Below are 17,770 nucleotides of genomic sequence, written 5' to 3'. Positions count from 1 at the left end.
TGGACATCCACCATTACATAATTACATTGCTGCAACTTTCTGATTGAAGCAGTAAAGCTTAATTCGTCCAATATGAGCCACAATGTGGACATCTATGATGACCAGTATATCTGGCCTGTCACAGACAACAGCATGGAAAGATTCATTACCAATGCTGAAATGCAGATCTCTTTAAATTCAAGTCGTGTTTACTGTAATGTTGTAAAATAGCCAAAATTATTAAAACTATGGTGAATGTCATTGTTATTACCTGAAACCACTGCCATAACTCTGCTGACACTCCTGGAGGAGGGGATGGGCCTCCAAATCCCCCATATCCCCCACCAGACTGACCATATCCTGACTGACTACCAGCATATGATGGTGGCTGTTGGTAACCACCATACTGTTGCTGTGACTGGCTACCAGGCGGAGGTTGCTGACCATACTGTTGTCCCATGGCAGGCCCCTGGTGACCATAAGAAGATGGATGTTGACCATATGCTTGTCCCCCGGGTGGTAGATTTTGGCCATAACCCCCATAAGTTTGTGGTCGTTGCTGGTAACTATGCATATCTGGCCCTCCTGTTTGGTATCCCTGTGGAGCACCATAGCCTCCCTTAAAAATAAAAATGGATACATGAACTACAAGTTATTATGAACTGGAAGGTCATAAAAATTCCTCATCCACAGATAAGTTAAAACTTTTGTTGGCATATAAGAAACACACATTTAGTACCAGGTTTATCAAAAAGATGTAAGAACATGACCTTTGAACTCTTGGTACAACTCTTTCCCTAACATGAAGATCCAGTTGATATACTGTATAGCTAATCAAAAATACTCATGGATACAAGACTCAAAATTATTCATGGATACAATACTCAAAATGACTCATGGATACTAGACTCAAGAGTAGTCATGGATACAATATTCAAAAATACTCATGGATACAAGACTCAAAATTATTCAGGGATACAATAATCAAAATGATTAATGGATACTAGACTCAAGAGTAGTCATGGATACAATATTCAAAAATACTCATGGATACAAGACTCAAAATTATTCAGGGATACAATACTCAAAATGACTCATGGATACTAGACTCAAGAGTAGTCATGGATACAATATTCAAAACTACTCATGAACACAATAGTCAACATTACTTAAGATACAACATCAGTCTTGAAACTTGGTACCACCAAGAACAGGGCAGGTTTTACATCAAAATATTTGGTGGTGATCATTCTTCTTCTGAGGTGACAGTAATGACAACAACTGTTTATTCTTCATGAAATCATCAAGTTTAGGGCTTTATTTTGAAATATTGACTATACTGTGTTTAAATAATGTATTTACTGTACAGATTTTATTCCATAAACATCTCAACAAACTTATTTAAATACTGACTTGAAATTTATTAAAAAATTTGTGGCGTAGCTCAGGAAAAGACAAGAATACATCACACCAATGCCTCACATGAGCTGGCCCATGTAAAGAAGGCAACAAACAATGTCCAATTAATTTATAAGTTAATTTAAAAGTGAACAAAGAATTATAACATGGACTATCAAATATTGATGTCAGCATGTAACATTTATTAAGTTAACTTTTTTTTACATTTACCTATTTAATAAAATTGAAATGCTTGGCTTATTAAATAAATAACAAGTGAAATCTTAAGCAAGGACAAAAATAGCCATTTACAAAGTTGCATAGTGAGCTATTTCAAATAACTGTCTCTCTCTCTCTATACATATAAATTTATAACACGACAAAATCCATGCAAGTTTTCATTTGTAAAAATGTTGACGGGGGAAGAAGAAAAAAAGACATGAGCAACATCCTTACACAACTCAACTGTACAGAATTTAACAGACTCTGATGATGTCAAATTCATGTGGAAAACTTTTGACAGCACAAACAACATTCTAAACAGGATGGTACATATACCATCTTGAATGACATTCGTAAGATTTAATCTACCTTTAAATGGACCAAAATCTGAGAAGTAAAAAAGAAACGTCTACATAATAAGTCAATACCTTCCCCCAAACTTTAAGATACACCTCTCATACCAGGTCATCAGCATGAAGAGAGGAGATCTATAAATCTCTAGATGGCAAAGCCAAATTGTTCTCAGGTATTCAACTAGACACAAGCAAATTTTTGGAAGTCATTATCCACAGGCAATGACTTGAGAAATGCCAACATCGCTCCAATTTTCAGGGGAAAAAAGACAACCTACAAACATCTATTGACCAGTTTCTCTTGCATGTATGCTGTAAACATCTGAAGCTTATAATTTGCAAGCATGAACTGAAACAAATGTAAAAGAATAAGACAATTTGGACATGGGTTTTAGGTCTGGAGATTCTTTAGAGTCTCAACTACTGGTCACGTTCAATGACTGAAAAATTATGATGATGATAAGGTGCAATTAGCTGTGGCAATAGTAGATTACAGCAAGACTTTTGGTACAGTTTCACACAAACAACTACTACCCAAGGTGGACCACTACGGCATCAGTTGTAACATACACCTCCTTTTCTCCAAAACAGTAACTGTGGTAGCCTAGTGGTTACAGTGTATGATGGAGGTTGCAAGTTCAAACCCCGGCAGTCATACCAAAAACTTATAAAAATGGTACTCACAGCTGCCTCGCAGGGCACTCAGCATTAAGAAGTTAGTGTTAAGACTGGTCAGCCTGGTATCAAGATAATGTGACTGGGTGGGACATCATGCTACATGTCTACATGACCCAGTGAAAAATCCAAAACACAAATCCACCCACCCAAAATGGATACCAAAATGCCATCATAAATGGAAAAGCCTCCACGTCTATAAAGGTAGAATCATGTGTTTCACAAGCAATTGTGCTGAGTCTGTTATCATTCCTCCGTCACATAAATTACTGACAGGCATGTGTGTGCTCACAAATCATTATTTACAGACAGCTATCTTCTCTTTGGACCAAATAATTCTTTTCAAGACCACATTCAACTCCAATGAGGGGTGAAACAGTTCATCGATATATCAATAGTTTTGCAACAAGCACACTGATACAAGAGGTAGATAATTGATACAAAATTATACTTACCCAATATGTTAACTTTAATATTCAGCAGTCAAGAATAATTATTAGTCATTTACCTTTTCATTCTTTAAACTGAGAGTTCATCTGAGACGGATGTAACAGGCAGAGGGATTCCTTTTTGCCATTTAAAAAGAAACCTATTGACAATACCTGGTCGCCTTCTAAAATTTAACACAAGGTGACATGGTTCGTTGTTGTTGTTGTTGTGGGGTTTAACGCCATTTTTCAGCACGCGATAGGCTATACATGGCGGCCAGTATTAATGATGGAGGAAGAACCCGGGAAAACGCCGGAAAGAACCACCGACCCACGAGAAGCTACTGGCAAGCTTTCTCACATACCCACATTGGCTGAATCCTAGACTCGATCCGCCGCAGACAGAGGTGAGATGGCAGTGATCCGTAACGAAGAGCGCTTTAGACCACTCGGCCACTCGGGGCCCCCGACATGGTTCGTAATGTCTCTCCCACTCCACTGATTTCATGCTAATTATCTTATTGCAACTGTATGTTCAGTACAACTGAGGCATTTGGAATGTATTTCCCATGTATAATGAAGTACTTTATTCATCATTTAATAATCACTTTTTACTCTGTTGATTTGTATATTGTCTACTTGAGCCTAAATTGACGGCTACATTACTGGTGTGTCACGCAGTGAAATATGTTACACTGAAATCTGATGGGTGAATTTACTTGTTTCACACCATGATAAACAATAACCTATAATATGAATTTAATGCAGCTTACTCTGTGCGACACCCAGGAAGTATTGGCAGAATGACGAGAAACTTCACATAGAAGGGCTTATTAAATTATCTGCAATGTATATAAATTGCACATGGAAAGCAAATTTGGAGAGTCTCTTTTTATGTTAAGATATTTCACCAGTAACCAAACATGCTGATGGGAAAAATTAAATTAGCACAAAATCTGTGAGGGGGTCAGATTTCAAACTGCACCAGTGTGTCATCTTGTATAAATTTTAAAATTATATTCAGAAGAGGTTTGAGTGTTATCAATAGTTTTCCTTCTTCACTAATAAAAACAAGCGCCTGAGGCTGTGGCAGTTGTTCTGCATTAGCCTGAAGTTCAAAGTTAAAGATTTTGTTGGTATTCATCACCACTCCCACTTCCAGACTTGTTCTAGATGCAATTGTCCTTGCATGAGGAAAATGCACTATTTCTTCGGCTTTGAACATAATACCATAAAGTCTTCCATGTTTAAGTGAAGACATGAAATTGGAGATGTCTTTAAAGCATTTAAGCTGGGCAAAACAAAGGGTGTGGAGACCACGACAAGTCATGCATCCGATCAAACTGTGTAGCCTGAGATAAAATGTTGAATTAAAATCAATGACAACATGTTTATTTCTTCAAATAGCATTGGTTTTTTCAGCTTTGTTACTTGTTTTGATAACGTAGTATCAGTACTTCTATCAGCAGGAATGTAATTTTTTTTTTAGACATTCTCTAACTTCTTCTCTCAAGATTCAATCAACTGATGGAACAAAGTATCTTGCCCCGAGTCTGTTCTTATAATCAACTCCAAGTTTAAGATCAGTCTTCTCAAGGAATGCACACAGCATTTCCTTTTCTAAAAATGGTTACCACTATTGGGAAAAGGTGTTGGCTATGTTAAGCAGAGCTCTCATTAATTTTTCCTCTTATTCCCATTTAGTTCTAAAATAGCCTTTCCAACAGGGATGGGTGTTATCAACTCGAACAGCTGTAATTTTCTGCACATCCTGGCTAGTGTAATGCATGCATATACTCTGCTACACAGGCTTTTTAAGATCCAAAACTCTCGTGAGACTTTCTTGATTAAATCCTGCATTTTTCAGTTCTGGTGACAAATACACTGGCTGAATTTTCAACCCGTGTCAGTTTGAGATGTTGTTTGTGAGAACAGCAAAACATCTTTCATTCGAAGGAAATGATTTGAAGTCATGGACAAATATCTAACCACTGTCAATAAATATTTCTTTGTGTCTAAGTTTTGCCATATTTCACTACCACAGAGTCTGGCTTATGTCTCTGAGGAGGATTAGTTACTTCAGACTAAGTGATAGTCATACTTTTTATCCTTGCACTTTCAAATGAAGTTTTTCTTCTCTGAATCTTTCTCATGACCTTCCCTGCAAAACTAATATAGAAAACCTAATTTTTAAAAAATTAAAAATATCACCTCATTTGCCAAAAACTTCTACTACAGTGATCAAAACATACATTTTGTCATTTAATTGCAAACACAGACCTCTTATTTCATGTAACTGTTTCACTTCTAATTCAAAACTGTAAAGTGACATCAAAATCTTCGATATTATCAGTTATAATAATTCAAGATTTATTCTGCCATTAGGAAAATGACCCTAATGTTGATAAACTGCCTTTCACAAATTTTATTGCAATGACTCAGTGGACTGAAATCAAAGTCCCACTCATGAGTATCTGTGTTTATTTGTTGTTGTAGGGTTTAACGCCATTTTTCAGCACATGATAGGCTATACAAGGCAGCCAGTATTAATGGTGGAGGAAGAACCTGGGAAAACCCCGGAAAGAACCACTGACCCACGAGCAGCTATACCCACATTGGCTGAATCTGAGACTCGAACCCATGCAGACAGAGGTGAGATGGCAGTGATCCGTAACGGAGAGCGCGTTAGACCACTCTGCCACTGGGGCTCCATCTGTGTTTATTAAACACTATTGCAAAGATTTTTAAAGCACTGCTAATTAATCATGCTTGATATATTTTGTTTGAAGTGTTTTGATTGGCTCATAATTTGATAGCTTCACACAATATGCAATCAAGCAGTAAAATAACTTGTGCACATTTTACAGTAGAGTTATCAATGACCACTTACTGAAGTATCCCAGTATGTGAATGAATAAATGAATGCCTAGATAAAAGTGATTAAAGTAGGAAAATTAACACTTGCCTGACCTGTTTGAAAATAGAAAAAACAAACACTTGTTTCAGATTGGAAAATTTTACTTAAGAAATGTATAGTTCTATGATCAGCCTTTATTTTATCTCACATATTTGGCGGACCATTATGACACTGTTGAGCAGGTTTAAGTGCTTCAGGTAAACAATATTTGCTGTCATGTCTTCTGCGTTATGGAAGTATGTCCAAATAAAATCAAGATTCTGGGCGCCATTTAATTTGTTTGATAGGGTAATGGTAGTCAACGAAAAGCAAAGTTAGTTAACTTAGGTATATTTTCTTTAACAAAACAAAGCTTGTCCAAGAACATTTGGGAACATGTGATTAGTCATATCAAACATGGGCTGTTGGCCTCCAGGTGGTAGGGTCCAGTTTCGTAAATTGTCCCCTGGCAAATTTCTTAACTTAAGGCTATGGTTTGATTTTTTCAGCTGTTGTTTACTACTTAAAGATATGGATATATTTGTGAATTACATGTTTCAGGCTTGTGTTGTTCTTGAAACTGATGTCAGGCATGTATACCTTCCATAGCTACTCTGCAGTATGTTGATAGTGAAATACCAATATTCAGCTAGGAAGAAGAACTAGCCTCCCATAGCGGTAAACACATGGGTTTGGGGCAAGTAGAATATCTCAAAAAATGGCTTGGATGACAACTATTTTCAGTTGCATCAGCCTGTTTAGTACACACAGTTTTGCATAAATGTCATCTAGGAAAAGGGCCTGTGTTTGCAATGTGTGCATCACATGGTGTCAAAAATGACATACGGACATGAAAATTGCAGGTAGAAATTTGTGGGTGGGGTGCATAAACTTCTTCTGCGATGAACTGCCATTGACTTCTTTGCTTAAATGGATAATATTCTTATGCTTTGTTTTAATATAGGTATCCAAAAATAAGGACCTTTTTGAGCTCCCTTGTGTATTAGATTTTTTATGATTTTTCATACTAGGTCACTGATTGCGGTATTAAATTTTGTACATAAAAATTGGCCCCTGCTACCCCCCTGGTTCCAGGGTTGACTGACCCAGAACATGCTACACAACTGCATATTCATGCAGTAGAACGCCAAACCATTCCTGTCTTAAAATATCCACAGGTGCTCGACGCGAGCTTGATGTTAAGAAAAAAAACATTAAAGGGAAAAAATCATATGGAGTGACAAAAATACCTTAGATTACCCCCATGACCCGTTCTGACGTGCGATTTTCACGAAGTTTTTCATCGTGGACACTTCCGTGCTCCTATGATAAGAAGTATAACCTTTTGAGCCAGTCATATTTCGGCATTGACATGTGTGCCGCATAGTTTACCTATTTTGAAAATAGAGTCTGATGTATACAATGTATGTGCAGTCAAGAAGACAATGTCTAATTCTTGCATGGAACAGGATTCCTAAAGTTGAATCGAGTTAATGATAAGTAAAAAAAAAACTTACTTTTGCATCTACCGCTGTTCTGTAATTCAAGAAGGGATGCACAATAGAGTTGAAAACATTGTCCATATTGCTCTTGTCACTGGTTTTCAGATGAGCACGGAAGTATCCACAATGAAAAACTTCGCGAAAATCGTATGTTTCGGAGCCCATAACTTCAGTTTGGTACAACGCAGAAAAATTAATAATGGCTTGATGGATACAAAAATATCTCAGAAGTAAAACAAGCCATATAGTATGGTCGTGTGCCTTTAAAGCCGGAAATAGCAGAAGGAAATCGAGGGTCATGGGTGGAGCGAAGTATTTGGAAGTTCCGTACCTTCTCTCTTATATATTATGGCAGAGAGGGTCCTATGTCAGAACGGGTCATGGGGGTAATCTGAGGTATTTTTGTCACTCTGTATGATTTTTTTCCTTTAGACTTTTTTTTTCTTAACATCAAGCTCGCGTCGAGCACCTGTGAAAAATATCTGGGTCGACGTTTAAAGCACGACAATACTCAGAAACTCAATACTCTTCACTACAACACTAATCTTCATAGAAAAATTATTTTTCTAAAGAACCATTAATAAGTGGAACAGTTTGACAAAAAGCTGTGTCCAAGCCATGACATTAGAAGAATTGAAAAACCCGACTGCGCCAGTAATAAATGCACGATCACTTAATTTCGAGGCCTGTCAAATATAATACAATTCAGCAAGGAATCGGCGTCGGGTCAGGTTTCGAACTGAGCGAGTTCACCACACATTTATTGGCAGAAGGGGAGATAGTGTTATTTTTCTACTGACAGAAATTGCCCTAATCTCTCTGGTGTATAAATGTTAAGGCTGCATTAGTGCATAGTGCAGCGATAGCAACAAACTTTCTATGCCCCCACCCCTAAACCAGATTTAAGCTGACGCATTGTAAAGCGAATAGGATCTTACTATCAAAGGCTATACGAGAATATTCAGGAATAATTCCTGAAGCTTACATATTGTTGGTTTGGCTGACCTCCCCACGACATCGTCTCTTCGTTTTGTTTTGCAAGAAAATGAGCCACGAAAAAAATCACGTGACGTAAAGTCCCAAATCTGTGTCATAGAGACGCACCCATGACATCTATTCTTGTTCTGATGAGATTAGAGTTGATTATAATAGTCAAAACCAAACTAGATTCTTTGCACATGATGTCATATACTTTTATATTTATTTTCTTTTAAATCACTGTAAGCTATCTTTTGGGTCATCTTCCTTAGGAAATGCACTGGAAAATTATCCCCGTTCAAAACATAATGATTTCAAGACGCAAGAAAGAATAATTTTGTATACTATTATATACAGCATAAACCATTTATCTATAGTCCTATATCATAATAACAGTATATAATGGCAGCCATCGGCCATCGTACATTCCTTTTAATGATGTCAAAGATTCAGGTTGACCCTAAGATGATAGACACCTTTCACAAGGGAGGTAAACCTGGCTGGACATGAAACGGGGTATAAAAGGGGCCAGGATAATACTTCAAATGAAAAAAAAATAAAAAATAAAAATCTCATCCCTAGTGGACGCCCATTGTTATATACTCTTGTGGTGTCTGTTAATCTGCTGTTACTGTTTGCACTTCAAATGTGATTTGTTGCATTGTAAATCAGTCGTGCCTGTGTACCTGTCTGATGAATTATGAAATACTTGGTTATGTCTTGTCGGTAAAATAGCTTGTGCATATGTATCGTGTATCGGGTGAAACTACGTGCACGTATTTTATACCTCATTGTCAGGTTATGACCAGGGGTGGACAACCTATTTTATATAGCGTGCCACTTTTTCCGGATTAATAACAAATGAACGAGCGCGTGCCACCTGTAAGAGAGTAACACTGTTAACATCGATATCTTTGGCTGCTCATTTGGTGCCACGCACAAACTCTTGACGTGACACCTTATGGCACATTTTGACCCCTGTATTAGACGTATTACCGGTAAACATGTCTTTTTCCCGGTCGTACGTATCTTTGAACATTTTCACTGTACCGATACTTCGATAGTTTCCGTTAATAAGGTATGTGGGGAAATTTCTGAGTAAAATCTAGATCTGGTTTCCTGCTTTGTATGCTTCCTGCGTTGCACTATGCTTTAAGAATAGGGGAGTGCAGTTCAGCGAGTCTTTTAAGTTGGAAAACCAGACTTGAGTAATCATGTTACCAATTTAATATTAACGGCATGTTTTCATATATCATCAGAAAATAATTTTACAATTTTGTTCTTTCAACAAAACATTTTAATTCGTCACAAATTAAATTTGAATATTACACATATAATATATGTCTGATCCTATAATGATCCTTTAATACCATGTATTACGTGTAATATTGCGAATCATCCTTAAAAAAAGTTAGGAGGTCATGCAATCAAATACTGTTTGAATGTTTCTTAATTTTGGAAGTCTGCTACACGTTTTAATGTTTTCTCGTATGTTGAGTAAGTGTGTTTTATTCTCTCTCTCCACCCCCACCCCCCCTCATAAATGTATTGCCCTTGTGTTGGCACCCCACTCAAAGTTTCTATATTAAATCAACAGTTTGAATTCAGATAATTTTATAAGAGGTAAAGGTTTGTGGAAACTTAATAGTTTATTGGTTGATATAAAATAGACTGATGAAATAAAAATTGCATATCATAATAGACTAAAATAACAATATGCTTCAAATGAGTATGGGGGAAATATTGCCAATGTATCGGATTCAGATATAAGATTTACATTATCTGATTCATTATTTCTAGATACATTGTTGATGGAATTCGTAGAAAACCATTTCATATGCTTCGTAGTAAAAGATTGTAAATTAAAACAAGAAAATAAACTTGTATAACAAAGTCTGTAGAAAATGATCCTATGGGTACTTACGATTTGGAAATATTGGAGTCTAAGAAAAAAAAAGCTTGAAAGTATGGGAAACGTCAAGCTTCGGGTACGTTTTATTAGATCCTGGGTAAAGTGGGTAGAAGAGAGCGACAAACCAACAAAATTATTTCGCCATCTAGAAAACAGAAACTATGTGAATCAAACGATACAAAATTTAATTAAAGATGAAAATGATATTATTACTAGTCATGGGGAAGTTAAAATGTATTACAATAGATTATATAATCAGGAAAAAGATGTTAAGATACAGACTTAGAAGTCTTTCTAAAAAAAAATACACAATTACCCGCGAGTAATATTTAAGGTTAGACGGCAAAGTTACCCAAACAGAAGTCCTTGATTGTTTGGCAAATATGAAAATAAGCAAAAGCACAGGATCAGTTTGTTTCACAACTGAATTTTTTAAAGTTTTGGACTGACATTGGGTAATTTTAGTTAGAATAATTAATGACGCATATAAATCTGGATCATTCTCAACTGTTTTGAGACAAGGCATTACAACTGGAATACCCAAGGAGGATAAACCGAAACAGTACCCGAGGAACTGGCGCCCATCTTCTCTTCTTAATGTTGTATACAAATTGGCATCAGGATGTATTGCCAAAAGAATTAAGACAGCATGGAATAAAATAATATCTGATGATCAAATTGGTCTTATAAAAGGAAGACAAATTGACGAAAATATAAGGACCGTATATGATAGTATGCACATTACAGAAAAGTTACAAATTACCGTTATACTATTATGAACCGATTTTGAAAAAGCCATTTTATGGACCACTACATGTTTATCTCCCCACCCACAACAATTAATTTAATTCTGCGGGAGTCCCTGGTAGCGAAGGGAGTGCATGTTGAAAGTTTTCGGTTATGACGTCTTTACTTTCCACGAGACTTAGTTCCACAGACGGATAAATAATAACATTTTCCGTTTTTTTTTTCTCCAATTAAATTTTCACAGACGAGCATGGATTGAAGAATTGGTAGACACAAATGACACAGAAAAAATTATATTTTTAATCACGCGCAAAGAAAATGCGTTTTCTGAATGGTCTAACTTCAAAATTCGTGGTGGTGAATTTCACGATGTACTGCCAAATCTTTTTCCAATTGTTACGAATCTGTGGTCTTAAACTAAGTAGCACAAAAAGAGGAAAACAAACAAGTTTCAACAAATTCAACAACAATGTATTTCCCTAGAGCAACGGCGCCTGTGGCATCGTGCTTAGAGCGTCCGCCGCGGATGTGGGAGATCGCGGGTTCGATCCCCGGCCGAGTGATACCACAGACTTCTAAAAATGGTAATTAGCAGCTGGGGGCAGCGAGTGGCCGAGTGGTCTGCTCATCGTTCTGGATCACTGCCATCTCATATCTGTCGGCATGGGTCTCAGGATCGGTTGACGTGCGTAAGTGAGAAAGCTTACCAGTAGCTTCTTATGGGTCGGTGGTTCTTCCAGGGCTTTCACACGGTATTACTGGCCTCAATGTATAGCCTATCATATGCCAAAAAATGGCGTTAAATCCAACAACAACAAAACAACTAGCAGCTTCCTCGCTTGGCGCTCAGCATTAAGAGACTAGTGTCATGAAAAGAAGGCCTGGTGTCAGTATAATGTGAATGGGTGTGACATGATGATCTGTGCCTGCGATATAATGCCGCAGTGCTAGACATCTATAAATTGTTAAAGCTAAGTAAAAAATAAAAATCACACACACACACACACACACACACACACACACAGAAATATTTCTCTAGAGTATAAAGTGAAAACGAAGAAGGAACTCACAGAATTGTGAATTAAACCCTAAATTTTTCAAAAGCATTCTCGACCATACTACCACATTCTAGCTGAAACGACTACTTTGTGCCAGTTTCAGTTTCTTGCAATCGCAGACGACAGTGCTATCCAAGGCAAATACAAACACACCGAGCTATTTCTATAGAGTATACAATTAAAGTGTAGAAGGAACTCACAGTATTGTGAATTAAACCCAAATTTGCTCTAAATGTCGTCTCACAGGTCCAGAAGCATAGTGTACCGAATCAATTCCAAAATAGAATATACTGATGAGTCAGAACTTTTGAATACGGTGACGTCCTAACACTCTTGATGTATCACAATGTTATAATCTAGAAAACCTTGAATGATTTCACAATAACCCCAAAAGATTGATTTAGTGCGAAATGGACCAATGAGCACTTTGTAATTCCAATTAATTTAAAAAAAAAATCCAATAAAGTTTTAACTGAAATGAACTAATTTTACTACAGATGCTGCGATGGAAATGAATACGTCTGATGTAAACTTATTTTAAAATACTAAGACACAGTAAGTTAACCAGGATGTGGGTCAAAAGTTAATTTCCCTAGCATTCTAAAATGTAAACAAGGTCAGGTATTTTAGTAATATTTGAGAAAAGAATATGGCAAACATTAGCTAGACCAGGTATTTCCAAGGGCAAACATGTGTCCTGAACTCAGATTAAAGTAACCATGTTTTAAATATTATCTTAATGTTTATTTATCAGTCGTGGCCAGAGGTTAGCTATGAAATGTGTTGTTTAAAGAAATGACTCTTACAATCTTCAAGGATGAAAAAGGAAACACAATATAGTTGCATAGAACATAAATCATTGTTATGTCGTGAATGTAATTATATGAACCAAAAATTCGCATTTTATGCTATTTATAGAGAAACGTTTCCAAAATTAGTTTTAATGGACAAAGTAGTCTTGAGTCTGAGTAGTTAAGAACGCTAATGGTGGTTTTATTGCGCAAAAATACGTTTTACAGGCGTAGCAGTTGTGTCTCCAGCAAATCTCAATTTACAGTGCTTGATTTTATGTTTTAACGTGGTCTTAACACTCTTTTTTTAGACATATTCTTGCGATGTCTTTAGTGTGCCAATTTGTAGTGATGTCTACCACTGGGGTATTTATGTTCCTCCCAGTCACATTATCCTGAAAACAGGCCGACCAGTTCTAATACTGAGCGACAAGCGAGACAGCTGCTAGTACGATTTTTAGAGGTATATCTTATCTCTCGGCTGGAGTTCGAACCGGGATGCTCTAATCACTTCGGCTACCGACCCGTACTCAGTTTACGACTGCGAAACCAGCGATATCGTCCACAAATACAAGATTGATATAAAGCACTGTTGGCTACATTTTTATACTTTGTACTCATGATAACTTCAACAGACTGCATAGAACACAAACTGGTCATTCAGGTTGACCGTATTTTGTTATTAGGCAGACAGGATAGTGAAATTATTTGCCTATTTCCAAAACGTATGAAATTAACAATTACAAACCTGACAGGTCTTGAAACTGACAATATACACGTGAAGGATTGTTTTTCAGTTCATAATAATATGTAAACAGAAATTTAGGAAAAATGAATATTTCTGGCACTTTTTCATCAGTTAAAACCTTAAACTTCAGTACGTGTCCCCACGATTTTTACAACAAAAGAGAATGCTATAATTTTGTTTCATTTCACAGGTACAGAGAGATGGATGGATCATTTATTGCACATAACAATGTTTATTAGAACTATGGTATGATATTGGCATGATCACCGTCCCCATGATGTACCACTGATATTACACGTACATGGGTACATGGTCGGTTAATCGAATTTCATCGATTACTTTCCCACACAAAAAATAAACATTCCTCTTGTAAAACAAGACACAACGAAAAACCGCTGGCGCGTGTTTTCGTGTGTCCCGATGTTCACAACTAGTTTGGACCAAATGAGTTTTTTTTTTCATGGTGCAATAATTCAACCATTTCTGAGATAAATTCCGTAGGAACCAAGTAAATTTGTTACTTCTGACCTCTGTCACTCATTAAATTAAAATGAAAATGTATAAACTAGACATGACATCTTTGTGGGACCTCTCTTTGAAAAACATTGCTTCCAGAGAAACATGGCAGAGAAACTGTCCGTTTCTCTATTAAAGGAAAAACACTGAAGAAAAATGTGAATATGTTTAATCGTATGACTGTTTATGGCATAATTCCTACCGATACATTCGTTAGCAATCTATTTTATTATTATTATTATTATTATTATTCGCACATGGTGATGTTAGATATTTATACATATCGTTGCACGGCATGTATGGAAAACAAAAACTCGTGGTGTCATTCCACGTCCACCCCACCAGAATTCACTAAACGTTCAATCCAGAGAGTACGCTCAGTCATTGACGCTGTCAATGATTCAGCGAAATATTTTGTACCAAGTCAATCTGAGTAGTAACACACAATTTCTTTAAAATGACAGTCACAAGCACCTTGAAAAGTAATTTATTTGATGCAAACAGTGAGTAATATTCTCGACCATTCTACCACATTCTAGCTGATACGACAACAACACGTTTCTATTTATAAACAGCGGCAGTTTCAACCTACACTAATTATAGGCATGACGCATGCGTACAAAGTTCAGGCGTTGTTTATTTCCCTTCTCGCCACGTGCTTTCTCCAAGTGTCTTGAAAAGTCGAGAATTTCTTCTTATTGGTATATAAACCTACAATAGTAAACAGGATTGCATGAACGAGTGTAGAGAGGATAACAAGCTTGAAATACAACACGTCTGAACTCCAAGAAAATATATAAAGGGCGATACACAGCCCATTTATTAATCGAGGATATTTGTCATAAATAATTTGAAGCAATGACAAACTACTTTGTGCCAGTTTCCGTTCCTTACAGTGTCAGACGACAGTGGTATCCGAGGCACGTATTTGCACCGTCTGAACTATATTACAGACCGTCAGTGTTAAGCGATATGACCTTGGACCTACTGCCGTTTCTGCTGTCCGATTTCCCGGCCTTCAGCAATAGTCTTCGCCGATGTGAGAAAGAGAAGAAACCAGTGGTCAAGCCATGGACTAAAGTGCTTAAGGTCAAAGGGTATGACCCCGAAGATATCAAAGTGATGGTTGAAAATGGCAAAGCCACTATTCACTGCAGACACGAGGAAAAGGATGGTGAGAATTTTGATTTGATCGAGAGTCGTCGGAGTGTACCGTTACCAGAAAATGTCGACCCCGCCTCTGTGAAAACATTCATGATTGACGAGGACTCATTGCTTATTCAAGCCCAGTTCAAGAAATCAGCGCAGGAAACGACAAAGAAAGTGCAAGCCGCAAAAGAAACGAAGACTGTACCAGAAGATGGGACTGAGAGGAAATTGCCAATTGTAATAGAGCAAACGAAAGGTGAGAACAAGGAACAAGAGAATCAGAAAGAAGAATCCTGCATCCTTACAGCCGAGAAGCCTGTGGCCTGTAGGTATAATGGAGAGAAGGAGGTAGTTGAAACTGGTGCGGAGGAAACTCGAGAGATTGTAAGGGAGGAGGGTGGAAATGTACCCACACCCACGGTGGAGGATAACCGTGAAGAGGAAAGCACATGTAAGTGCGATTCACTTGCTTGTGAACAAAGATCAGAGTCACCTTGCAAGTGCAATGGAAACGTTTGTTGTGAGCAAAATTGGGGTGTTATACCTTTGTTGTATGCTGATAAAGACAGAGACTACACCTTAATGAAAGACTATGAGTGGGATTCATCTTTCACCGAAAAGAGTGAGATAGTAGAGAAAGATGGTACCAACGTTTTCCTAATTTCAGTCAGCCTGAAAGATTATAACCCCGATACGGTATCTATTAGCTACATGGGCGACCAGCTGGAGGTATGTGCTAAACAAGAGTCCTGTGACAAGGGGTTCACCTGTTATCAGGAGGTGTTCAGGCGCTACACCGTCCCTGAGGGGTCTGCGATAGCATGTACGAAGGCAACTATGAACGATAATGGGATTCTGAAAATCAGCGTGCCTATCAATCCGAAATAGAAAGAACGAGAAATGATGTTTTTGATTCAAATGAGCTGTTTTCTTGCAAGTGGAAATGTGAATGACTGTATAACTTCAAGAAGTATGTGACAGTGTATATATACATTTTGTTTCCAAACATAACATTTTCATTATTTATTATTTTCTTTACATAAAACGACAACGCAGATTCTTCTCGGAACCCTGCGTATAAGAATTAATTTTGCAGATTAATAAGGACGACATTTATAAACTCATTTTTTATAAAATTTTAAACGTTAGTACCATGTTGATTTCAATTGGAAGATATTTAACATTCTACTGTATGCTTAGATCACAGCAGATAAAAAGTGGTAATTAAAAGAGTAATTCTTCATGCGAATTCGGCCATTTTTATTTTTAATTAAATTATCCAACTGAATTATCATTATGTAAGGCTTCTTTTACAAATAAAAACGCTGTTAAAAACAAATACATACAATGTTTTGTTTCTTGAGTATTTAATTTCTGTCTCTGTTACTATCTATCCAATACAAGCACATCGCATAAAAAACTCAGAAGATGTATTCCACGAGTCTGGACATTTATTATGGAAATTTATTTATCGTTTAAATTCTCTCTCACTCTCTCTCTCTCACACACCTCTTATTCTCTCTCTTTCACTCTCCCCCCCCCCTCCACAAACATTAGTTGCTCTCTTTTACAGAAACATGCGCTCCTCTCTCTGTGTCTGTCTCTCTGTGTGTCCCTCTCTCTATGAAGGTCAATGCCAATACCCACATTAGGATATATTTTGACCCAGTTTTAAGACTAGTACGATTAGAAGTATTCAAAGAAATCGATAAGAGGAGATCCGTAGACACCTGCGAACATCAACGCGCTTTGTGATGGACCAGATGACAGATTTGCAGTAGCAAAATTTGTAATATGGTTTCCTAATTTTTAGATCGTTGTGACTTCTTCACTTTCCACGAAACTTAGTTCCAAAGACCGATGAATAATCTCATTTTCCGCTATTTTCGATTAAATTTCCACATGCGATCATGGATCGAACAATTTGTTGAGACAGATAACATAGAAAAAATATTCTTACACACACGCAAAGAAAATGCCTTTTCTGCCTGGTCTATTTTCAAAATTGGTGGTAATGAATTTCACTATGTACTGTTAAAAATATTCCAATTGTTACGACTCTCTGGTCTTAAACTAAGTAAGAAAAAGAGCGTAAAACCAAGAGGTTTCAACACATTCAACATTTAATTTCCATAGAGTAAAATAACTCCTGGATTCGTGCTTAGAACGTCTGCCTTGGATGTGAGATGTCGCGGGTTCGAACCCCGGCCGAGTGATACCAAAGAATTATAAAAAATGGTGCGAGCAGATGCCTCGCATGGCGTTCAGCATCAAGAGGTCAGCATTAGGACAAGTCGACCTGGTGTCAGGCAGGATAATGTGACTGGGTGGGATATGATGGTCTATGTCTGCGATACAATGCCGCAGTGCTAGACATCAATCAATTGTTAAAGTGAAGTTAAAAATCGAAATCACACA

The 17,770-nt window shown here is 37.1% G+C and overlaps 1 protein-coding gene across 2 annotated transcripts in view; it reads right to left on the bottom strand.

Moving 5' to 3' along the window:
* LOC149802910 (programmed cell death protein 6-like) overlaps positions 1–8,586 on the bottom strand; it is a 45,299-nt gene extending 36,713 nt beyond the window's left edge. For both annotated transcript variants that reach the window (XM_089952402.1, XM_089952401.1), the window contains exons 1-2: positions 8,439–8,586; positions 251–598 (exon numbers count right to left, since the gene is read on the bottom strand). In XM_089952402.1, the coding sequence (XP_089808528.1) occupies positions 251–598; positions 8,439–8,471 (381 nt within the window). In that variant the 5' untranslated portion in view covers positions 8,472–8,586. The remainder of the gene's footprint in view (positions 1–250; positions 599–8,438) is intronic.
* Between the last annotated feature and the right edge of the window lie 9,184 nt (positions 8,587–17,770).

The sequence above is a fragment of the Sinohyriopsis cumingii genome, chromosome 3 (assembly GCF_028554795.1).
Source record: "Sinohyriopsis cumingii isolate HCF-2022 chromosome 3, ASM2855479v2, whole genome shotgun sequence".
In the NCBI taxonomy this organism is placed as follows: domain Eukaryota; kingdom Metazoa; phylum Mollusca; class Bivalvia; order Unionida; family Unionidae; genus Sinohyriopsis; species Sinohyriopsis cumingii.
This window is presented reverse-complemented; position numbering and strand designations above follow the sequence as displayed.